This window comes from Ursus arctos, unplaced genomic scaffold, assembly GCF_023065955.2.
Source record: "Ursus arctos isolate Adak ecotype North America unplaced genomic scaffold, UrsArc2.0 scaffold_2, whole genome shotgun sequence".
Lineage (NCBI taxonomy): Eukaryota > Metazoa > Chordata > Mammalia > Carnivora > Ursidae > Ursus > Ursus arctos.
In genome coordinates, this window is record NW_026622874.1 from 41,798,774 (window position 1) to 41,823,860 (window position 25,087).

The 25,087-nt window shown below is 35.1% G+C and overlaps 1 protein-coding gene across 5 annotated transcripts in view; it reads right to left on the bottom strand.

Annotated features, from left to right (window-relative positions):
• Window positions 1-1,113: 1,113 nt before the first annotated feature.
• Window positions 1,114-25,087, bottom strand: part of CFH (complement factor H) — a 135,018-nt gene continuing 111,044 nt past the window's right edge. For all 5 annotated transcript variants that reach the window (XM_057315417.1, XM_057315416.1, XM_048225454.2 and 2 more), the window contains 13 exons: window positions 21,472-21,654; window positions 20,418-20,591; window positions 18,161-18,337; window positions 17,222-17,404; window positions 16,933-17,115; window positions 14,099-14,272; window positions 10,663-10,845; window positions 9,985-10,191; window positions 7,966-8,142; window positions 7,080-7,256; window positions 5,849-6,022; window positions 1,964-2,146; window positions 1,114-1,531 (listed from right to left, as the gene is read on the bottom strand). In XM_057315417.1, coding sequence (XP_057171400.1) covers window positions 1,335-1,531; window positions 1,964-2,146; window positions 5,849-6,022; window positions 7,080-7,256; window positions 7,966-8,142; window positions 9,985-10,191; window positions 10,663-10,845; window positions 14,099-14,272; window positions 16,933-17,115; window positions 17,222-17,404; window positions 18,161-18,337; window positions 20,418-20,591; window positions 21,472-21,654 — 2,372 coding nt within the window. In that variant the 3' untranslated portion in view covers window positions 1,114-1,334. The remainder of the gene's footprint in view (window positions 1,532-1,963; window positions 2,147-5,848; window positions 6,023-7,079; window positions 7,257-7,965; window positions 8,143-9,984; window positions 10,192-10,662; window positions 10,846-14,098; window positions 14,273-16,932; window positions 17,116-17,221; window positions 17,405-18,160; window positions 18,338-20,417; window positions 20,592-21,471; window positions 21,655-25,087) is intronic.

The following is a 25,087-nucleotide window of genomic DNA, read 5'->3' on the forward strand; positions in this document are numbered from 1 at the left end:
GCCAGGTTTCTCATTCGAAGAATGCCACTTGATTTGATGCAAAATGAAGTAATAAGGTATCACCTTAAAATATTTTTACCTTAATTATATCTTTATTTTCATCTTCAAGTTTTCATAGAAGTTAAAAATGTTTATGGTCAACTGATTTAAACTAATTATGTTGTTTGAAATGTATGAACATAAAAATCATATTTCAGAGTCTCATGGTTGAATGTTTCCAAAACGCTCCATAGCAGCAAAATCATGATGTCATTAGATTTGAAGATCATTACCAAAGAGGCCCTCATAATTCTCAACATATATCGTCTTACTTTTAATGTATCTTTTTATTTATTTTATTTTAAAAAATGTTTATTTACATATTTAAGTAATCTCTACACCCAACGTGGGGCTTGAACTCATGACCCGGAGATTGTGAGCACACTCCACTGGCTGAGCCAGCCAGGTACCCCATTAATATAACCACCTTTATTGTGGTTCCAAGGTGACACATATTAAAGATAGAAAACATGGAAAATAGAGGTGAGCATTAAGGACTTAACCACCAACTCTTACCCCTAGCATCTCTAAATTCAACTGTAGTTATAAATATTTCATTGTACTTCCTGACAATCTCTGTTCTATAAACATTTATGCCGTGATCAAAGCATATGCTGTGTGTGTGTGTATTGTGTGCGTGTGTGTGTGTGTTTATACTTGATATCGGATTTTTTGGTCACTTTTCATGTTATATTATGACAGTGATGTACCCAGTTAGATTCTAATTTCTCTTTATGATTTGTTTGAATTTTTATGTGTGCTAGATAGCCATCTTGTCGAAGATCTTGCATTTCATCATTTAGTAGATAAGCAAAAGTAAATAATAACTACTTACATCTTATTACTAACATAGGTATGACAGAGTTAGGTTTTTATGTGTTTTTGAAGTAAAATTATCTTAAAGATGGAGAAAAGCATTTCTCCCATTTCCTCTGAAATGGAGAGTCTCAGGCAGCCCCAGAAGTTACAGAAGGAGCTTTGAGAAAGTCAGAGGGAAAGATGGATACAAGTAGGCACTGTAGGGATTGAATCTAATTTCTTGCCGTAGGTATTTTATAAGTAGGACACAAAGCATTTTGGTTTGCCACGTTTTAATGAGATGCTTTTAAGAAGTGATTTATTCATCTCTCTGATTATAATTACATCATCCACATGATATTTAATACAAATTCTGATTTATGAATACAAATGAGTTACACAATACTTGACAAAATAAACTGAGAATTGAATTGATAATGAAAAGTTCTGAGTAAATGTACGTATTTTAATTTTAGGACTGTATCTTTACCATTGTTTTATCCACAAACAGGATAGGTCAGTTTCCCTTCCCGACAGGTGACTCGGAATGTATGCTGTGGGGTCTTTTTACGATATCCATACGTACAAACAAATTCAATGATATCCTCTGATCTAGAATAAAGTTTTTTCTCATTAGACCATCGAAATCGTATGTTATGTCTTCTCATGATGTCTTCTGATACTGTACAGGCCTCTGAATATAAAAAAAAAGAACATAAAACATTGAAAACAGGATTTCAGACTTTCAAGTAGAATCTTCAACATCAATCCAGGGCTTTGTTTTCAAAATCTTTTCCAAACCAATTCATTGAAAATCCATCATCTCGATTTAAATCACTTTAAATGATTAGTCATGTAAAATGAGGGACTATGCTTAAGGTGTGATAATTAAATGTTATAATCAAAGATTCATAATGTCAATTTTAATATGAAGAAATTGAGTCCTTTCATTAAAGGATCTTTTGCTTGAACAAGAGTTTTTTTTCCAACTTTATTTCTTCACATATTAGTATTTGATAGTCAGCATTCAACAAGTGTTTGTTAATCCATGAAAATTCTATTAATAACAGCAAAACATCTATTATACTGATTTTCCCAAGATCCATGAGAATATTGAAATATTTACCTAAGCATTTTGGTGGTGATGACCACTGTCCATCTCTGCATGTTATGGTCCTTTGTCCCTCAAGTGCGTAGAAGGCCTGGCATTTGTACTCTACTGTTGATCCTGGAGCATATACTTGTAATGGGAATGAGGTAATGTCTCCATTGTCAATAGGTGGAGGAGGCCCACATTTTCCTTTAGAATCTAAAAAAAATATTTATTTGATTTATTGAAAGACCAAAGAAAAACAGGTTGAAGTAAAGCGACTAAAAATATAGCACAATTTGCAATATCAAGACCTGTGATTCCTGCTGAGAGAAATGGTTCTTTGAAGAAATTTTATTTCATTTTATTTTTTTTTTTAAGATTTTATTTGGGATGCCTGGGTGGCTAAGTCGGTTAAGCATCTGCCTTCTGCTCGGGTCGTGATCCCAGGGTGCTGGGATCGAGACCCACTTCAGCCTCCTTGCTCAGCAGGGAGCCTGCTTCTCCCTCTGCCTGCATCTCCCCCTACTTGTGCTCTCTCTCTGACAAATAAATACTGAATGGATGGATAGCTAATAGAAACAAAGAAACTTTCTTGTTACATACAACATACTGCAGTGTCTATTGGATCTTTAATCATTATTTATTGATTTTCATTTTTATTACAAAAGGAACATCAACTTCTTTAAAGTCAAAGAATTACACATTTGTATAATGGGAAAGGGAATTGCTGGCTTCCTGTTCTGGACATGATGAGGTAGAAACCTTTCTGCTTATTCCTTCTGCTCAATATCACTAAAAATCCTGAACATATTATAAAAACCAACAAATGAGATTGTGAAAGATGTAGAGAAGACATCGATCTGATCAGAGGTCTTGGTTTTCAAGGAATTATACTGCAGTGAGTTGTTTGGATTTTCATGTTGCTTTCTACGCATACTGGACTGGGCACTGAAGAAGATTGGAACCCAGAAATGATATCAATCTCAGGGGGAAAAAAAAGTCCCAAGAATTGCCTGCTCTCTTTAGCCAAAGGCTCAAGAAAGGAGTATTCTAGCAAGACAGAAATATGTATATATTTTTTTACAATACTTGAATTACTCCTGGAAGACGTCATTGAAGAAACCTTGACCAACACTCTCCCCATGCTGATCAGAGACCAACAGTGATCAACAGAGGTCAAGTGAGGAGCCTAGACTCTATCCACAGTGAGGGAACAAGATGCCTCTTCAGTTTCCACGGCGTCAGTGAAGGCCAAGTGGGAAGCCTGGACTTGCACTCTACTGTAATGGAGGTCTGATAAATAAGAGATTTCAGTAAAATCCAGAGTCTTAAAACACAACACCTGAAATGTCTAGAATACAATTGAATATCACTCTTCATACCAAAGACCAGGAAACTCTCAAAAGAGAAAAGATAATCAACAGATCACAACACTGAGATGACACAGATATTGGAATTATTTGACGATGGTTTTTAAAAATCCAGTGGGAATTATAGAACTGAAAAATCTAAGAATGGAATAAAAAAAAAACCTCACTGGCTGGGCTCAATCATGGATTACAGAATACAGAAGGATAAATAAACTTGAATATAGAATATAAACTACTCACTTTGAAAATAGACTGAAAACTAAACCAAAAAAACTTCCCAAAATACTGACTGAAAATTTCACAAATTGGGCAGAAAGCATAAACATTCATATTGAAAAAACCAAACAGGACAAACCCAAAGAAATTCATGCCAAGATATGTCACAATCAAACTGAGGAAAACTAAAGAAAAAGAAAAAAAGTCTCAAAAGCAGCTACATAGAAATTATGCAAACCTATAAGGGAAAAAGGAATCAAATGTCAGTGGGCTTCTCATCTGTGACTATCAAGCCAGAAAGAAGTGACATTTTTCAAGTGCTAGAAGACAAGAACTGTCAGCCCTGAGGGTTATATCCCGTGATTCTATCCTTTAGGGTTTTAGGGAGAAAAGAGATATTCTGAGACAAAGGAAAGCAGAGCATTTAGCTCCAGCAGATCTGTCTTTAAAGAATTGCTAAAGGAATTTTTCAAATATCAGGGAAAAGATAACAGCACGAGGACTGAAACTTCATGAAGGAATTAAAAACAATGGACTGGGAAAGTAAGGGTAAATATAATGGACTCTCTTTTTCCTAAGGACTTTGTTAGGTTTGATGTTTGTGCAACATTGTATCATTTGATATGGTGCTCCATATATGTAGAAGGAATAGTTAAGACATTTATGTTTGAAATGTGGGGAAGGTAGGGGTGCCTGGGTGGCTCAGTCAGTTGGTTAAGCGTCCACTCTTGACTTTAGCTCAGGTCATGATCTCAGGGTTGTGAATCTGAGCCCTCTGTCAGGCTCTGAGCTTGGCATAGAGTCTGCTTAAGATCTTTTTTTTCCCTCTCCATCTGCCACTCCCCCCCTTTCACTGTCAGTATATAAATAAAATAAAATAAAATAATAAAATAAAATAAAATAAAATGTGGAGAGGGTGACTGGACCTACGTGGAAGTAAGGTTTCCTCATTTCACTTGAAGTGGTAAAATGTCAAAACCAGGGTGGGGAGGAGGGAGTGACAAGCTATACATGTGCATTTTAGTCCCTTGAGCAAGCACGGATAAAGCTATACAAAGAGATATACTCCAAAACAATAAAGACATATAAAAATAAAATTATTTTGAAATGTTCCAAAAATCCACAGGAATGGCAAAATTAAAAAAAAAATTGGAGTGAGAAACGAGGAAAAAAAGCAACGCAAGACAAATAATCAAATGGCTGACACAGACCCTAATCTATCAATAATTACTTTAAGTATAAATGGCTTAAATACTTCAGTAAAAGACTGAAAATGACAGAGTGGACACATAAACAAGAGCCGACTATGTGGCAACTAAAAGAAACTAACTTCAACATGAAGACATAGATGGGCTGAAAGTAAAAGACTGGAAAATACCTATGCCAGGCAAAAGTTGATTTGAAAAACAAGTGGCTATAATAGCTCTTCTTTTGGCTTCTCTTAAACACTAAATACTGGAGTGTCCTATGACCAAGTTCTCAGACTTTTTTTCTATATACACTGATTCCCTGGTTGAGCTCAGCTAGTAACTTCCCTTTATGTAATCCACATGCTGAAGAAGCCCAAATTATATTACGTTCCATGAATATGCCCCAGCTGCTCATTGTGCGTCTCAAAGTGAAATTTCATAGGGCTGTGAAATGTCCTCAACATACCATTTTTTAAAAAAGATTTATTTATTTGAGAGAGATAGAGTGGGGGGAGGACCAGAGGAAGGACAAGCAGACTCCTTATGAGTGTGGAACCCAAAACAGGACCCTGAGATCATGACCTGACCCGAAATCAAGAGACTGATGCTCAACTGGCTGAGCCACCCAGCCCCCACCCCCAACATATCTTTAATACATTTATTCCTCAGGAAATAACTGAGTGTCTTAATACTTAAGATAGAGAATTTTCTGGGTGGCTCAGTTGATTAAGCATCCGACTCTTGATTTCTGCTCAGGTCATGCTCTCAGGGTCCTGAAATCAAGCCCCACGTTGGCCTCCATGCTCAGCATGGAGTCTGCTAAAGATTCTCTCTCTCCCTCCCCTCTGCTCCTCCCCGCACTGCTTACACTCATGCTCTCCCTCTCTCTCTCTAAAAAAAAAAAAATGAGAGAGAGAGAATTTTCCATGTTTCCAACTGTCCTAATCTGGCCAAATCTTTCACAAAGTAAATATATAATATCACTATGCAGTCCACAAGAAGAAAAAATTGGATTTTAAGCACCATCATTTTATTTGAGATAAAAAAAAGATTCCATAAGAACTATACCAGTATATATTTATATTGACATATTTAGTCCCTAATATATTCTCTAAAACTTGAGGGGAAATAAGATACTTTACCTGCACACTTAGGTGGTTCCGTCCAGGTCCCATTTAAACATGTCACTTCTACTTCCCCAAACAAGTCAAAAGGTTTGTTGCATTCATAACGTGCAGTCTGACCAGGTAGATAACTAAGCTTCTCACTTAGTATGATAGCATTTTTCACTTTGGGTGGCTTCTCACAGGAACTATCTGAGTAGAAAGAAAAAAGTAGCATCTGTAATGTAATGATCATTTTGAGTAGCAAATCAAGGAACGGGATTCCAAATACAACCGAAGGGGGATTTAAAATCAACAGTTAACCTGTCATGAAGGAGTGCCAATTTTAAGAAATTTACATATAAGATTGAAGAAAGGAGATAAAGCAATATCTTTGATAAGATTTACGCTTCTATGAAAATGAGGGTTTTTCTGGATGTTTCCCTTTTTTAGTAAAATCACCACTACAAATTACATAAATTCAAAATGAATTTATAAACCACAAGAAAATTATAATAAAAAGATTATTTGATGTCAGAAATTGGCTTGCAATCATCCTGTTTGTGAATGTAATTTTAGGCCCTTAGAGAAATAAACACAGTAGGCACTTCCTTAGAGAATAAATGAAGAGTTAACATGCTTTGAAACAGACTATAGTTGAAGGAAAGATGATTAACTGAGGATCCAAACAGGAGATGTGGAAAAATAACAGAAAAATAAATGTATAATTTATAAAAACACTCTTTAATATGTGTATATATATCTATATATGTACATACATACATATATATATATACACATACACACACACATATATATATTTTGCAAATGCTTAAGGACATTTCAAGGAGTAATGTACAATTCACCAGTGAGATTCAGGTGAATGTAAAGTATAATAGGCTATAGCTATGGTTCCTAAACGGGAGTACAGCTCGAATCTCTTGGGAATTGTTAAGACACTTTCAGGGTAGTAGCGCCAGAGTTTTTGACTCCACAGGTCTGAGTGAGCCAGTTAATTTGCATTTGCATTTCTAACAATTTCCCAGAAGACGCTGATGCTTCTATTCCAGACACCATAGTTTGAGAACCACTGGGCTTTAAGATTAACCAGTGAGTACACAATTTCATCCCTTTATGTTAAAGCATAAACCTTCTTTGACCTGGCCCCCAAAATTATCTATGTCCATTGTTTAAATGATGTTGGAGAGAATTCTGTATTGTATTACTTAAGGCATTTTGATGAATACATTCTAAAATTTTATCGAAGTACCTTTGCATATTGGCTTTCCTATCCATTGGCTCTTAATACACTGTATAAAATTGGGTCCATCCAATTCATAATATCTTGGACATGTATAAGTCACTTTTTCTTCTGACCTATATGATTCCTTCATCAGGCCTATGGGTATGGCATTACCAAAGTCAGGTAAGCCAACACAGTCCGTTTCTGAAAGAAAAAGAATACGTACTTGCTTGGTAAATCTTTTAAAATACATGATGACCAATAACTATAATGTAGAAACAGGTACCCATCAACCAATGAGCACTGTACTCAATTTTTCTTATAAGTTGAAAAACTGTGTTAGAAGTCTTTTGGGTTAATTATATTGAAAAGTCCTGTGTTTGTCGAACGTAAAACATGGGGATGATTATGTGGGAAACCTGAAAAGATAGGGATACATGTACTGCTTGATGTCACACTTCTTCCGTTCAATTTCTTTTTCCCATACAAGCCACCTACATTACGTATGTATTTGTATTTTGTGCTTCTGTCAAAATCTGTTACTTTTATTTATGTCAGCTATCTTAGAAAACTATATACTTATAGGGAGATAACTGATAAACTAACAGTAAATTGAGTAATGATGAGATTGCTGAGCAGGGACCAGCTGTGATCCAGGAACAGAGATGAGGCATCTGAGGACATGTATCAGAGGTTGTCCAACGTGCACACAAAGCAACGTGAAAGTGAAATAATTTGGCTTCCGCTGTCACACTTTATTACTACTAGGGTTATTAATTCTCTAGCAGACTCCACAACTTTCCAGAGATACCTTGTTAAATTCTAGAATTACTGCCTAGTTTCATAGTTATACCATTTATGCTCTAAATTAAGAATATTGATTAACCTTAGAGTAAAATTAAATACACTATACTTATGCATTTTGGTGGATGGGACCATTTTCCTCCTAAACATTTTATAGATGCAGATCCATTAATCCCAAAACCTTCCGCACATTCGTATACTATTTCTTCTCCATACTGGTAAGTGCCTGATTTGCGAGGTGGAATACTATGTGGAACCACATATTCTGGTGGTGCGCAAGGGAGCCCTAAAAAAAAAAAATGAAAGCATGACTCCATGTTTCATTAACTCTGAATTTACTTTTATGTATTGGTTGCCATATTTGGCAGTATTATTTGAAAAGAAATGATAACACAGGAGCTACAATCATAACACAGAGAAGGTGCATAAATGCTTCCTAAAACCACCACTCTGATGTGTGTCCAGCTGGCAACCTGAGCAAAAACTTGAAACTAAAAATCTCAATATATTATCGGGTGTAGCAGCTTCCTTCTAGATATGTCTCCTGAGGCAAGGGAAACAAAAGCATAAATAAATTATTGGGGCTACGTCAAAATAAAAAGCTTCTACACAGAGAAGGAAACAATCAACAAAACTAAAAGGTAGCCTATGGAATGGGAGAAGATATTTGCAAATGACATATCTGATAAAGGGTTAGTATCCAAAATATACAAAGAACTTGTAAAACTCAGCACCCGAAAAATGAATAATCCAGTTAAAAATGGGCAGAAAACATGAATAGATATTTTTCCAAAGAAGACTACAGATGGCCAACAAACATGAAAAGATACCCATCACTCATCATTAGGGAAATACAAATTAAAACATCAATGAGATACCACCTCACACTTGTCAGAATGGCTAAAAAAAAAAAAGAAAAAAAAAAAAGAAACCCACAAGAAACAAACAGGTGCTGGTAAGTATGCAGAGAAAGGGGAACCCTCTTGCACTGTTGGTGGGAATGCAAACTGGCACAGACACTCTCAAGAACAGTATGGAGGTTCCTCAAAAAGTTAAAAGTAGAGCAACTTAATGAACCAGCAATTGCACCACTGGGTATTTACTGAAAGCATACAAAAATACTAATTCAAAGGGATACATGTACCCTGATGTTTATAGCAGCATTATTTACCATAGCCAAGATATGGAAGCAGCCCAAATGTCCATTGAATGGATGAAGAAAAGGTAGTAAGTCAATTCTCAGCCATAAAAAAGGAATGAAATCTTGCCAGTTGCAATGACGACGGAGCTAGAGAGTATAATGCTAAGGCAAATAAATCAGAGGAAGACAAATGCTACATGATCTCACTCATGTGGAATTCAAGAAACAAAGCAAATGAGCAAAAAAAGAGAGAGAGAGGCAAATCAAGAAATAGACTCTTAACAGAGAGAACAGACTGATGGTTACCAGAGGGGAGGTGGGTGGGAGAATGGGTGAAATAGGTGAAAGGGATTAAGGGGGGCACTTGCTGTGATGAGCACCTGGTGTTGTATGGAAGTGATGAATCACTACATTGTACACCTGAAACTAATATAATAAAAATATAATATAAAAAATAATAAAAATTAAAAAATAAAAATGTCAATATAGTTATGAAAAGACTATCAGTGCTTCTTAAACCAATATAAGAAATAATAAAAAGAAGAACATTGAGAATCACTTAAGATAAGTACCATATATTATAAGAAATCAGGAAGGACATTATAGGAAAAACAAACAAAAATTTTAAAAACCTGGTGGAAAAGCAAACAGTACAACTTATATAAATAGGTAGGATTATGAAGAGGCATACCTATATAAATAGGTAGGTTCAATTGCACTACACATCTAGTTTAATTAAACAACTGCCAGAATTAAAAGTGATTCTATAATGAATCAATAAAATTAACAAAAATGGGATAGATTTGATTATGTGAAAATTGTTTGGTAAAGTACATAATTATATAAATGATTTTAGATATTTAAATATAAATGATTGTAGATATTTAGAAACCTAAAGGATTCTTCCTCATGACTTTGATGACAATTATGTTTAATGGATTGTATTGAAAATTGAAACCAGAATTTTAGTTTGCATACTGTCCTCACCTACACACCAGGGTAGAGAACTCCACTTTCCCATCTGGCACGTTATCTCATCATTTTCAGATATCCTGAAACCTTCCTCACAAGTGTAACTTAATTTGCTGCCATGTGGGTAAAGCTTAGGTTTCAATGTTTCTTCTACTTCTGAAAATTCAGATGATTTAATGGTTCCATGTTCTATATGAGGTGGTTGAAGACACCGGAGTTTTTCTGTATTAAGGAAGAAGATCAAAGGGTCAAGTACAGATAATGTTTAGATTGAAAAATGCAACCAAATACCACTTGGGATTTTAAAATAAGGATACCTTGAACAAATTGAATTACTGAAAAACGGAAAAACATTTGAAATTTGCAAGCATATGTGTTTCCATAAAATCTGTGCTGTTATCTACTTCTTCACTATGCCCCTTCATTCTTGTCCTGTTCATCATGAGGAGTAAAATAGGCGTAAACAGAAATTTTCTTGGTATTTGCACAATAATCCAAAGTTTTTGTCTGTTCATTTCACAGTAGAAGTGAAAGAATGCTGACTGATCTGTATACTTAGTTTGTAATTTACTGTTCCAGGGTAAAGTGAAAAAGATACAGAGAAAGGTCTTCATTTTGTTCCTTTACACAAAGCACAGGTGACTATTAACCTCATTTGAAAGAATGTTATAAAGCAAGTTATGTGCTACTGACCAGCACAGCGTGGTATTGACTGCCATCTTCCATCTTTGCACACAATTTCTTTTCCATCCTGAATTATGTAATTGTCTTGACAGACAACAGATACTTTTTCTCCATCCTGATAATTCACCGTCGTCGTCATGTTTTGAGCATTGGGAATCTGAGGTGGAGGGGGGCATGACTGTGCTCTAACTTCTAAAAATATTAAAATTAGATTTCTTGATTAAAAATCATAAGTTAAACATATTAAAAAGACAATTAAACAGAAAACTCAATAATAATATATCATTGATCAAATAATAACATGTTCTATGTTTAAACATGTTATACTCTTCAGTAGAGCACTTTAATATATCACATGTGGTTTATATACTCACCGTCTTACTTGTAGTATCTTCCTGTGACAAATCTTGCATAATCTATGTAAAATTTATTTTTAATTATTTCTAACCATTAGGATGTTCTAACTGAATTGTCCACTCAGTAAGAGGCACTAAATAAATACTGATGTCAGAATCTTGTTGACAGATATCTATAATCAAATGCATTGTGATTGGATTAAAACCCTCACAAGATGTGGAATGGGAGCTAATTAGCCAGAGGAAGAATTACATGTAGTTAATGATCAATTATTTGATACAGACTCTTGGCTGAGGTAATTAGATATGGTCACTAATGATTTATAGTGTGTTGTTTAAAGTTCAAAACTCTGTGGAGGTACTGTTTACTAGCTTGCCTACACTGCTAAGAGATAGGCTAATGAAATGGACCCTGTTGAACAGATTAGACAGCCCGGCTGCCATTGCATGACCAGCAAGGGATGCAAGATTTCCCTATAAACTTGTGTTTGAGCTACCGGAGAACTGAGATACCTCACATGTATCGTGACAGCTCATAATCTGAAAACAAAGCGTGTCCTGTTCAACTGAGGAAGACTCTGGATGGCTATACCTGGAGGCTTTTGGACCTCTCTATGATTCCCTGATTATGCTTTCTCCTGTCGTGCTTTTATTTCATTAGAGGCCTTACGTGAGTGTATGCTGGGAAGTCTTATAAGTCCTTTCAGTTACCCAAGATTTTGTAGTCAATTCAAAGAAATATTTCACTGAATACAATTAATTCATCCTTACTAATATTTTCTACTTCTATCTCATATATTCTATGTCTCATATTTTTGATTTCTAAGTGTAGAAGTATTTTATATTTGATCAAAAAATATTTCTTATCTGTTGTAAATATCTTGGCATATTTTTTTCAGTGCATTGACAAGGATTGAGTTTCCTCTGTATCTGATGTTTAAACATTTTTGCCCTAATAATCTTAATTTATACTTCCTCTGATACACTTTGCCAGAGGTTGGTCTAGCAACTAAATTTCCCTAAAAAGGCAGAATTACTATTCTGCAAGTCATCTGTTAATGCTTTTTAAAAAAAGCTTCTTTATTGTGTTTATATTATTTGTATTTTATTTCTATGTCTTAAAAGTTATTCTGTATTTTTTTTTTGCTGTTCTTTGTATAGCAATCATACCACAAAAAAATCTGATAGAAGAGAAAGAATCTATTTAGGAAAAAATAAATATTTGGAAATTAAGCAACAAAATTCTAAATAATTGACAGGTTAAAGAAGAAATCACAAGGAATATTAGAAAACATTCATGTAGATTTAAATGAAAATGAAATGTATATAAAAATTTTGAGACTGCTACAGCAGTACTTAGAAGGAAAAATGGAGTTTTAGATTGACATTATACTTGTGGTAAAATGTTGAATACCCTCCCCCAATGATCAGGAATAGGACAAAGATGTATGTTCTCATCACTTCCTTTCAACAGTTTACCGGAGTTCCTAGTCAGTGTGATAAGATTAAAAAAATAAAAATAAAAATGGACCAGCAAAAATAAAACCTTGTATTTTCACAGATACAATTGTTTACAGAAAATTGCAACAGATCTACAAAACGGTACCTAAAACGGATAGTGCAACTTAGTATAGTGTCAGAATATAAAATCAATGTGCACAAATTGAGTGTGAGGACAAATGTATAGGAAGAAATTGACCTCATCTCCTCCCAGAGACACACAGGTACATATGGAACACTTTCCTCTGAAAAAGACCTGAAAACTTAGCTGAATAGCTCCTTCACAGCAAACAGTAAAAGGGCCACATGGAGATGGGTAGGAGAGTCAGAGACCCAGGATGGACAAAATCCCACCCCTGGTAGGGTTACACACAATCATGTGGGATCTCCCAAATCCAGAGCTTCTCCTTGAGGAGAGAGAGGATTGTGTCCCAGATCAGCACCCCAAACTCTGGGACCTGCAGAAGAAAGATGAGCCCCCAAAACATCTGGCTTTGAAAACCAACGGGTCTCACATCCAGGAGACCCAATGGGCTGTAGAGAACGGAGATACTTTTTTTTAAAAAAGATTTTATTTATTTATTTGACAGAGAGAAAGAGAGAGAGAGAGCACAAGCAAGGGGAGCAGCAGGCAGAGAGAGAGGGAGAAGCAGACTCCCTGTTCAGCAGAAAGCCTGATGTGGGGCTCAATCTGAGGACCCTGGGATCTTGACCTGAGCCAAAGGCAGACCCTTAACCAACTGAGCCACCCTGAGAAACTTTCCTTAAAGAGCTGGCACCCAGACTCACTGCCCCCGGGGGCCATTGTGAAAGGAACAGTTTGAGAAACACTTAGATGTATGAGAAGGAGATTCATTTGCTAATCTTAAAGCATCTACCTGAGGGGCAGAGGTCTGTTGGGACTCTTTCCATGATGGAGGTGATGGCAGGTGCCTTTTTTACACTTTCTCTCCACCTTGATAACACCTGCGGGGGCACTCCAGCCCAGTGCTCTCCTGTGGCCCCAATAAAAGCCAGCGGGCGTGTCCCAACCCTGCCTTCTCCTGCTGCCTTGCTATAGCTGGCAAGCATGCTCAGTCCACATAGGGGACGCTCCTTGATCTCCTGGCTCTAGTGACCAGAGGGGCTTGCCTTTCTGGGTCCCACAGGACTGTAACAATGGGAGAGGTAATTCTTGGCAAGCTACCACCTCCAGCGCACTACACAGACAGCAGACTGAAACACACCACCCGGTCTTGCTGTGAAAAAGGCCTATTTCCTTGTCCTGGATGTGCTTCTCATGGACGGAAACCAGGGGGATGCCAGCTTTGTGCTCTCTTCAGCCTCAAAGAAAACAAAACACTAATTCTTAAAGATACCTGACCAGATGTTAACTCTAGGCCACCAAGTTTCTGGGTGTTTTGTTTTATAGCAGACCAATGCACTGATGCGATTAATATTCAGAAATAGTGCTTTAGTTACTTTCTAAATTACCTTGAAAATTAGTAGTAATACATAGGTAAAATTTTTTAAAAGATGCAAAGATACTACTTTTACAAGTTAGGAAGAAATAGAATAAGTTTTTGAAAATATTATAAACAAGAGCTTACCTGTGCAGCTTAGTTTGGGATCCCATCGTCCATTTATGCATACTGAGTATTTCTGCTTTAATGTTCTTCTGCATTTATAACTTATTCTGTCATTATGATCAAATACAGTCTTACTTAATGGATTTGCCTCTTGTCTGGTCAAGCTGTATTCACACTTCTTAAGTTTATCTGTTGCTATAAAATGAAAATATTCCCTTGAAAAGACTAATTATAGGAATCAAAGCAACTACTACAGAAAAATAGTTTAGAGTCAATAGTAGAATGAAATTAGAATTTGAGTCAATAAATCCCATCAACCAATTTATTGGTTGAGATGGGCTCTTATGTATGAGCCTAAGTCTTTTTTTTTTTAAGATTTTATTTATTTGACAGAGAGAGAGATAGCCAGCGAGAGAGGCAACACAAGCAGGGGGAGTGGGAGAGGAAGAAGCAGGCTCTCTGCAGAGGAGCCCCGATGCAGGGCTCGATCCCAGAACGCCGGGATCACGCCCTGAGCCGAAGGCAGACACTTAACGACTGAGCCACCCAGGCACCCCTATGAACATAAGTCTTGTGTCCAGTCTTTGAAACTTCAGAGAAAATGTCCATCATAAATACATTCTGCACTTTGGGGACAGGAAAGTGTAAGAGGCTCACTGTTTTGGATGATCTACAGACTGAACACTCATCACCTGACTACATATGGTCCCATATTTATCTGTGGAAATAGAATATATGAACTTGCTAGTTTAAATATATTTTTTTCATTAGAGGTTATGTAATAAAATAAGAAAAGTACATCTAAGATGTATTATACAGAACGTGAATGCTTAACTAGATCTTTTGCACGATGACTAAAAAATAGAAACAGATTCTTGGAATAAGAAGTTGGGTGCTTAAAGCCACAACCTGTTCCTGCTTATACTCTCACAATCTTTGAAGAACTATTTTATATACCAGATCACCCTATAATTCAATAATATCATAATGCAATAGTTGTAAATTTTTACTGACTCTGAGTTAAATATAACAACCTTTTATACAGCTACATATCTCAAAAATTCAATGAAGATTAAAGTACTCTGGATTTGATAAAATAATGAGTTGATGTAGGCCTTCGTTAATGATTTGTTAATGATTAGCCAAAGAAGTAATGATTTTGTAATACAATACAAAATAAACAAAGGAGACTAATTCAAAACATGCTAGAGGCTGAGAATTAGTCCTGTTTTTAGGGCTTTCCACAGTGTTGAGGGAGACAAAACAACGTGTTCAGGTGATGGTAACTGAAGGACAAGCAACACTCAAAAGGAGTGGAGGTGGTTGTTGTCATTGTCCTATGATTGATTGGTTTCTGAAAGAATTTGTTTGTTTATTAGGAGAAAAGAAACATTCAGAGAAGAGTGAACACCTAGACTGGTTGGAGGTACAAAATAAATATTGAACAGAGAAAATTGGAGTAAGGCCTATGACAACTATATGGGGATTATGTTGAGTTGAATATAGGTAGAAAATTAACCTTTGGAAGGCAAACTCTGAGGTCAGAAAAGAGTAATAATCGAAGCAGATATTTTAGAATAAGAGTGAAAAGTTGAGAGTTTTCATGCCTGTTATAACTGGGTTTTTCCCCCATAAGAAATAGGGGAGGTCATTTGTGGAGATCAAAGAAGACAAAGATGAAGTTTGGTCTTGAAGGACTGACAATACTTCTAATGGGAATGTGTTTAGCAAAAATGTAAGGATTAATAAGCAACAAAACTTAGGATTCATTCAACAAACTCCTAGGTAATGTCTGCTGTACGTCCACCAGTCTTTTGGGTATTGGGAATACATCATGAACAAAACAGGGTAAATCTTTGCTCTCACGGAGCGTGCACCTAAGCCCTACCTTCTCCTTGGAACAATTAATGCCTAGAAATCTGATGAATAAGTAAGATTGGACATCCAGGGCTCTCTTTGAATGTAGGACCTAGGAAAACTCCAGGGAACTCATTCTAAGGGAAAAATGAAAAAGGCCCCTAATATTTTTCCGGTTAGTCATAAAAGACTTGGTCATCCAAAGGTCAGGATGATTCACATACATCAATCAGAGTGAAGTCCATCCATCAGATTTGTTTCCTGGCCTAACCCTGACTGCCTCCTTTGACTGAGTTCTACCACCGACTGAGAGGGCCTGCAGCCCACCCACCCTTCAGCACATTAACTTGTTGTTGCATTTGAAACAGATTGGGAAATTGTTAGAAACTTTGAGGGAGGCAAGATTCCTAAAGGAATGTAGCAAGTAGGCATTAACTTTTTTTGTTTTCCAGGGCCTGAAATCAAGAGTGCTACATAAAATCAAAAGTGGTATTTATGTAAATATAGTTCTATTTTGGCAATTAGTACTCATATTTAAATCATAAGAATAACTAGAAGTAAAATTAAGCTTCACACTTATAAACAGTGTAAATATCAGGGACAGAAAGCTTGATAAAATTCTATTGCTAATTTGTGGACACATAATGAGCTATAAGCAATGTCTGCCTTCATTATAATTTAAGAACTGATATTTTCTTTCTTTTTTTTAAAGGTTTTATTTACTTATTTGAGAGAGAGCATGAGCAGGGGGAAGGTCAGAGGGAGAGGGAGAAGCAGACTCCCTGCTGATCAGGGAGTCTGATGTGGGGGCTCAATCGCCCCCTGAGATCATGACCTGAGCGGAAGGCAGATGCTTAACTTACTGAGCCACCAAGGTGCCGCTAAGACCAGACATTTTCAAGAGTATACCTAAATTTCAAAAATATGTTTGCAAATACAGTTTTTACAATAAAAATATTAAATTTCATTGACTGTCAATTTGAGAAGTGTCTTCTCACCGATGCACTGAGGAAGTGGGGTCCACATTCCATTAATACATGTAATTGACTTGTGTCCAATCATTGTAAATTCTTCTTCGCAATTGAACTGTACTGAATCTCCATGGTGATAGGGAGGGGCGGAAGACTCAACAATAGAGCCATAATCAAGTTCAGGTATATTTCCACATGTACTCTCCACTTCTGTGAAAATTTCACGAAAATATGTTTATTTACAAAATGCAATTTATGTGTTTATATGAATATAGTGTTGATTTATGTTTACATATTAATATTTTATATACATTACCAATACACGTAGGCAAGTCTGTCCATTGGCCATCAACACATTGAATTTTATTAAAACCCTTCATCAGAAATCTAGTATCGCAAACATATTCCACCAAATCATTGTGTTCATAGATTTCTTTATGTGTTCCTTTAATTTCCCCATTGAGGAGTTGAGGAGGTGGAGTGCACTGTCTTGTTTGCTCTACAAGAGAAATACTGTGTAAATTACAGTTAAATTATCTATTTTACAACTTAAAAATCCATAAAATAGAGAGGTTTTAAAAATTAATTTATATAATTTATAACATAATTTGTTATAGCCTTCTTAAACAATGGTGTTTACACCAGAAACATATTTCCCAGTTCTATTACTTACACTGAATGAGTGTATTGGAAGTATACTTAAACCCAGAAAATATGTTTAATAATCTATATATTCTAAAATTGTATGCAAACCAATTAATATATGTGGTTGTGTAAATTAGAGCAATATTCATATTCCATGGAAACATTTTATCAAAACTGTTTGAAAAAATGCCATCATTTGAGGCAAGCATTTGATCAAGATGTTATGACTTTGATTGAACCACCCATGTCATTGAATTGACTGTAAGTTGCTTGAATGTTGTTTAGACACTCAATGAAACTTGAGGTAATGTCCCTGCTATACAAAGTGTCCAATATTGTCGGTGGGTCTGTAGGCAAAAGGAGAAATAACAAAAGAAGTGTGAGACATCATATATATATCTATGGATACTTCCACTACATATTTCAAGAAACAATTGGAGATTAATTGCTTAAATAAGGAAGTCTGATGTAGCTACCCCTCAACACATGCCCTGGCTTAATTCACTAGATTATAGACATGCTCAAAGCCAACAGAAAATTAAGAGGGAAAAAGAAAGGTTGATACCCAAATCCTAATTCTTGTTTTAGTGATTGTAAGATAGATATTCACCTTTACATGTTGGAAGATTAGGAGACCATCCGAAGTGGTAACACTGAACTGAATCTGGTCCAACTCTCTTAAGTCTTTGTCTGCAGGAGAATTTCAACACGTCTCCAACATTATATTTGTCCTTTCTGGGCTCAGGAACTAAGTATTCTTCTACTTCTGGAACCTTGCATTCTATTTCTATAAAAAAAGGTCAAATAATTTAGTGAGTATATATAATTAATCATCACCAAAGGAAACTGTATATGTGTATTGTAAAAATGAGGTGCTAGGTACTGCATATACAGAGGGGCATGAGATGAATCCTCCTCCTTGAAAAATATTACATATTAGGTTTCATACACCTTCTAAATTCACAGGGGACTCAGAAATATTAAGGCATTGAATAGCAATATATGCATCCTGAAAATGTGTTTGTAAGGTCAACTTGCTTATACTGGATCTGATTTTATAAGTGACATTTGTTTATAAATATAATGTGATATTGTTTTGTACTCTCAAAACATAAAAATATTCTCTCACATTAAAAAAAGTGTTGCTACAATTTTAAAATTGCACTCAAATAAGAATTGGTATTTTCGTTTAATGTAAATATAATTGGAGAACCAGAACACACACAAGGCATTTCTAATGTGGTTTAAAGAAACTATCAAAATTGCTTAATTTATATCATATTAATTATATTAGTAAAGAAATCAAACTGAATCATAAAATGAAACATGAAACAAAATAAAGAAACATGTTCAAGGCCACATAACTAGGCATATTCTAGGTGTCCTGAATATTTATATAATATACAACTATCTATTCTTATTAAATCTAAAATTTATACCATCTATTAATAAATTGTTGATCATTCTGATTCAAATTAGGAATATGTAAAATTATCCCTGCAAATTTGCCAAGTTTGTGACATTTGTGACATTCGTCACATTCCTAAATATTATAAAAAATGCATTTTTCTTATTTGGAACCCTCCTATCTTGCTAATTAATTTATAAAATTACAAACTGGAATTTAAGTATTAGAATCATACTAAAAAGAAAAACAATCCTTTGACATATTAGAGCATTTGTAATTATTAAAACATTTTGCAGATGAGGAAGAGTGAACAAGCTTCAAATAAGCTTGGCTGTTGCCCTAAGATACATGTTTAGTCAATGATGAAATTTAGTAAATGATGGAATTGGAATTGACCAGGCTGACTCCACAGGATTCACTTATACTTCCTTATCCTTTCATCATTTTCTTCTCTCCACGTCTATGAGAACAGTCATTCCAAAATGTTTTCTTCTTCTGGTTCTCTGGGTCCTCATTTTTTCCATCTACTTTGCCACTTACTCTTCTTCTGCCCAACATCTAAACGTTGGAATGCTTCAGAGCTCAGTCTTGAGCTCTCTTCTCTTTTTATTCTGTATTCTTTTCCAGTTTGATATCATCATTTATTTGGGTGATAATTCCAAATATGTATCTCTTAGCTAGACATATATATTTAACTCTGTAGTTCACATAAGCAACTTTGATTGTCCACGGGCAGCTCAACCATAATGTGCTCAAGTCAAAAGTTGTGATGTTCCTCCCAAAGTGCTCTTTGTTCTGTCAACACCACCTTACAAAAAGGCATTGCCACTTACCTGCTTGCTTTGAAAAAAATTTAAAACAAGCATGTGAATCCCTTGATTATTACTCCCTCTTGCATTCAATATTTAGTAAACACCAGCTGTATTTTCTACCAACAAACTAGATCTCGAATGTGGTCTGCTTTGCATCTTGTCGGCCATCACCCTATCCCAATCCCCACACTTACTCACCCTGCATAAACTCCTGAGTCTTTTCCCCACCACAAGCACAACATATGGAAAAAAAAAGAAAAGCTTTTCAGAAAATCTAAATAAACTTATATTCTTTTTTTTTTTAAAGATTTTATTTATTTATTTGACAGAGAGAGACAGCCAGAGAGGAAACACAAGCGGGGAGAATGGGAGAGGAAGAAGCAGGCTCCCAGCGGAGGAGCCTGATGTGGGGCTCGATCCCAGAATGCAGGGATCACGCCCTGAGCCAAAGGCAGATGCTTAACAACTGAGCCACCCAGGCGCCCCTATATTCTTTCTTTCTTTAAGACTGCCTTATAGGATTTTCTCAATCATGAAATTAATCTAAAGGCTGACATGCCTTGAAAATAAGCTGAATAATCCTTTCTTTGCCTCCTATCCAGCGTCAGTTCATAAAATTTTCCCACATCTGAAAAAACAGCACTTACCATAACATCCTGGTTTATAAGACCAACCGTCCTCACCACACACTATGGAACCTGTGCGGCCATCTTTGCTTTCAAATCTGTCAAGGCATTCATAGTCCAACTTGTCATTGAGCTTAAACCATGTGCCATTACTTTTGATTCTGGCATTCTCCAATACTGGCCTGTCACAAAATTCTAATGCATAATAGAATTTAAGGTTTCATTTCTAATATTACTTAATGGACAACATAAGCAAGTGTCATCTTAAGGTGGTAAAAATAGCTTTATCAATTAGTATGAGCTAACAAATTAAATATCATATTAAAAGAATCTAAGAATACCAGTGCTAAATCATTGTCCTGAAAAAATTACTCAAAATGAAAAAAAATGTTTCTACACAGCGTTTTCTTATCACTTAAACACTGTGAAATATTTATTCTAAGAACACTTTTCTCAATCAATTATACTTATGTGTTTATCCCATGCTTGTAATAAAATTGGCCATTACAGATGTATCATATTTTTCTAGCAAAGCAGAATAGCATTTTGTGAATTAAGATGCCAAACTCATTAGCAGTGTGACAAATATGCCAGATTAGTTGAATGACTTTTCAACAATGCAAGTAAATTTTTAAATTTTCTATAAAACTCTACAAATATGCCAGATTAGTTGAATGACTTTTCAACAATGCAAGTAAAATTTTAAATTTTCTATAAAACTCTACAGCATAATAATTTCTAAAGCTCCCATGCTGATTTTCTTTTCCAAATATATTCCTGCGGCTGTGTATTCTTTTAAACTTACCAAGATTGAATAGAGAGATAACTCTATTGTCTGTAATTTGTTATAAGGAAGTAAAATGTTAAAAGTCTCAAATTTTGTTAACATCATACTAGAATGATGTTAATAAAGGTTTAAATAGTGATTAATCTTAATAGTAAAAAAATTATATATTTTTTAATTTATCTTCAAATGGGAACCACATCAGGCCCTCCCCCCAGAAAAGAATTAAGTTGAAGTAAACTTTTGCACAACGATCATCAGGATAATGAATATGAACATAAAATTACTCACTAATACATGTGGGTTGAGGTGACCATCCACTTTCCAGACATGTAATTGATCCTGAAGTTTTACCATTTGGTGTTACATATCCTGATTTACACTGATATTGTGTTTGTTTATTCAAGGGATATGCAAATTCATATTCAGAAAAAAATCCATTTTCAATTGTTGTCTCTGATTTTAAACATCTTTCTGAAAGGGAGAAAGTATAAGGAAAAGATAAGCATATAAATAAACATTTTTATAAAGACTCAAATAACATAAGAATATAAAAAATCAGCAGTCATTTACAAATGAAAACCCAGAAAATCTGAATCACCCAAATTCTAGTGACAGAGAAAATAAGTTGTGAGTTTCCAAAGATATTAAATCAGGATAGTTCATTAAATTTTTTTTTTTTGGAATGAAGAGGCAATATTTTGAATACTCAGAATCCCTTCTGGGAGATTACTAGAAATTTGTTTGTCTAATGGATCCAGAATCCTACAGCATGCCAGAACTCTACTGGCAAAGGACCTTTTCCAGGCACCTGTTTTAAATATTGCATACGTAGGATCTCTTTCGCAACACTAGCATTCAGTTAAGTAACTGGGGTATCTCAGATCAGATGATGATCTCAGAGCATCTGCCACCATAGCTACTACAACTCTGAGAATTTGAAATGTTTGTCATCATAACTGGGTACTTAAAACCGTGTGGATACATGAGTTCAATGAATATGACACAGATCAACACATTACATTCATTCATCTTCTAAGACCAAAATGATGATCCTCAAATTATGTATAACTTAACTTGAGACAATAAAAGAAGACTTCTGTCAGTTACCAGGTCTCTTCACAAAATTCAGCTTTATTTATTGACTAACCCGTGGACAAAGAAGACATCAAAGGAGAAAACATGAAGTATATATTTTTTCATAATTGGTAATTTTATTCCTTCACTTGGGGCACCTAGTAGACTGGACATGAGATACTTGGAATATTAAACACTCAGGATATGGAATTAAAGTATATAATCTTTTTTTTTAAAGACATTAAAGCAGCCCCTGGGTGGCTCAGTGGGTTGAGCATCTGACTCTTGTTCTCAGCTCAGGTCTTGATCTCAGGGCTGTGAGTTCAAGCCCTGTGTTGGGCTCTATGCTGGGCATAGAGCCTACTTAAAAATAAATAAATAAATAAAAATAAAAAAGTAAATAAATAGACATTAAGTCTTTTGAACTGAATGATAAGAAAAACATTTTAAATAAAACTTTGTGAGATGATACTAAAATAGTGCTGAAAAGGAAATTTTACGATTGTATAGATAAAATAGAAAAGTATAGACTGCATATCGACTCATTGTTTCTCCTTAAGAAATCAGAAAAAGAAAAGCAAAGAAAATCCAACATGCACATACATTTGAAAAAAAAAAAAACAGACTGTTGTTGGGGAGATGGTGGAATAGGGTGTTTTATTATTCTCTATTTGATTTATTTCTGCTCTAATCTTTATTACTTCCTCCCTTCTAACTTTGGGCTTGGTTTGTTTTTCTAGTTCCTTGAGGCATAAATTTAGGTTGTTTATATAGGATCTTCTATTTTAATGTAGGCATTTGTCACTAAAAACTTCCCTCTTCCCACTGCTTTTGCAGCATCTGTAAATTTTGTTACATTGTGTTTTTGTTTTCATTTGTCTCAAGATTTTTTTTTTTAAATATTTTATTTATTTATTCGACAGAGATAGAGACAGCCAGCGAGAGAGGGAACACAGCAGGGGAGTGGGAGAGGAAGAAGCAGGCTCATAGCAGAAAAGCCTGATGTGGGGCTCGATCCCGTAACGCCGGGATCACGCCCTGAGCCGAAGGCAGACGCTTAACCGCTGTGCCACCCAGGCGCCCCTGTCTCAAGATATTTTTAAAGATTCTCTAGCACTTTCTTCCTTGACCCAATTGTTGTTTGAGAGTGTGCTGTTTTCTTTCCATGTATTTGTGATTTTTTCCATTCCTTTTGCTGTTAATGATTTCTAGTTTTACTCCATTGTGCTTGAAAAAGATACTGTATAGAATCTTTCATGTGCAGTTGAGGAGAATGTACTCTTCCACTGTTGGGTGGAAAATTCCATATCTATCTATTAGGTCCATTTTGTTTATACTGTTGTTCAGATTTAGAGCTTCTTTCTTAAATTTCTGTCTGGGTGTTCTATCCATTATTCAAAGTGGGGTATTGAAGTCTCCTGATATTATTGTCCTGCTGTCAATTTCTCCTCTTTAGATCTGTCAATATTTGCTTTATATATTTAGGAGTTCCAATGTTGGGTCCACTTATGTTGAAAATTGCTACGTCTTCCTGTTAAATTGACTCTTTTATTATTATATAATGACCTTCTTTGTCTCCAGAGACAGTTTTAGACATAAAGTCAATTTTTTTTTCTGATAGAAGTATAGTCACTCCAGCATTCTTTCGTTGCCATTCACATGAAATATCTTTTTCCATTTCTTCACTTTTAGCTTATTGTGTCTTTAAATCTAAGGTGAGTTCTTGGTTTTTACCTATTTAGTTACTGTATTCCTTTTAATAGGTAAGTTTAATTCATTTACATTTAAAGGAATTATTGATAGGTGAACACTCACTAGTCACATTTGGCTAACTGTCTTCTGTTTTGCAATTGTTTTTTCAATTTCTTCCACTTTTGATGACTTCCTTTGCTATTTGATTATGTTTTATAGTTATTTACTTTGATTTTTATCTCCTTATATTTTGTATGTCTATTATGTTTTTCTTCCTCCTTTATTGAAGTATAATTGACAAAATTATATATATAAAGTGTACAGTGAGATGACTTGTTGCACACATACATTTGGAAATGATTTTCAAAATCATGTTAATCACCTCACAACTTTTTTTTTAGCTAGAATGCTTAATATCTACTCTTTTAGCAAATTTCAGCTATACAATACATTATTGTATTGTATAACACAATATAATGTAACAATACATTATTACTAACTATAGTCATCATGCTGTAAGTTAGATCTTCAGAATTATTCATCTTATAACTGAAGGCTTACAGCCTTGGACCAGCATCTTCTCATTCCCCTCATCTGCAAGCCCCTGATAATTACCATTCTACTCTCTGCTTTTATGAATTTGATCTTTTCTTTTTTTCTTTTTTGATCTTATATACAAGTTTAATCACAAAGTATTTGTCTACCTCTGGCTTATTACGTTTAACATAATGTCCTCTAGGTTTGAGCACGTTGTTGTAAATAGCAAGATTTTCTTTTTTCTCATGGTTGAATAATATTCCATTGTACATATATATATGTATCACATCTTCCTTATCCATTCATCCATCAATGGACACTTAGGCTGTTTCTGTATGTTGGCTATTGTGAATAAAGCTATAATGAACATGAGGATGCAGATATTTCTTCAAGATACTGATTTCATTTCCTTCAGAGATATACCCAGAAATGGGATTGCTGTATCATATGGTAGTTTTTTTTAACTTCTTGAGGAACTTCCATACTGTTTTCCATATGCCTATAACAAATTACATTCCCACCCAAAGTATACAAGTGTTCCCTTTACTCCACATTCTCACCAACACTTGTTATCTCTTGTCTTTTTAATAAAGGCCATTTT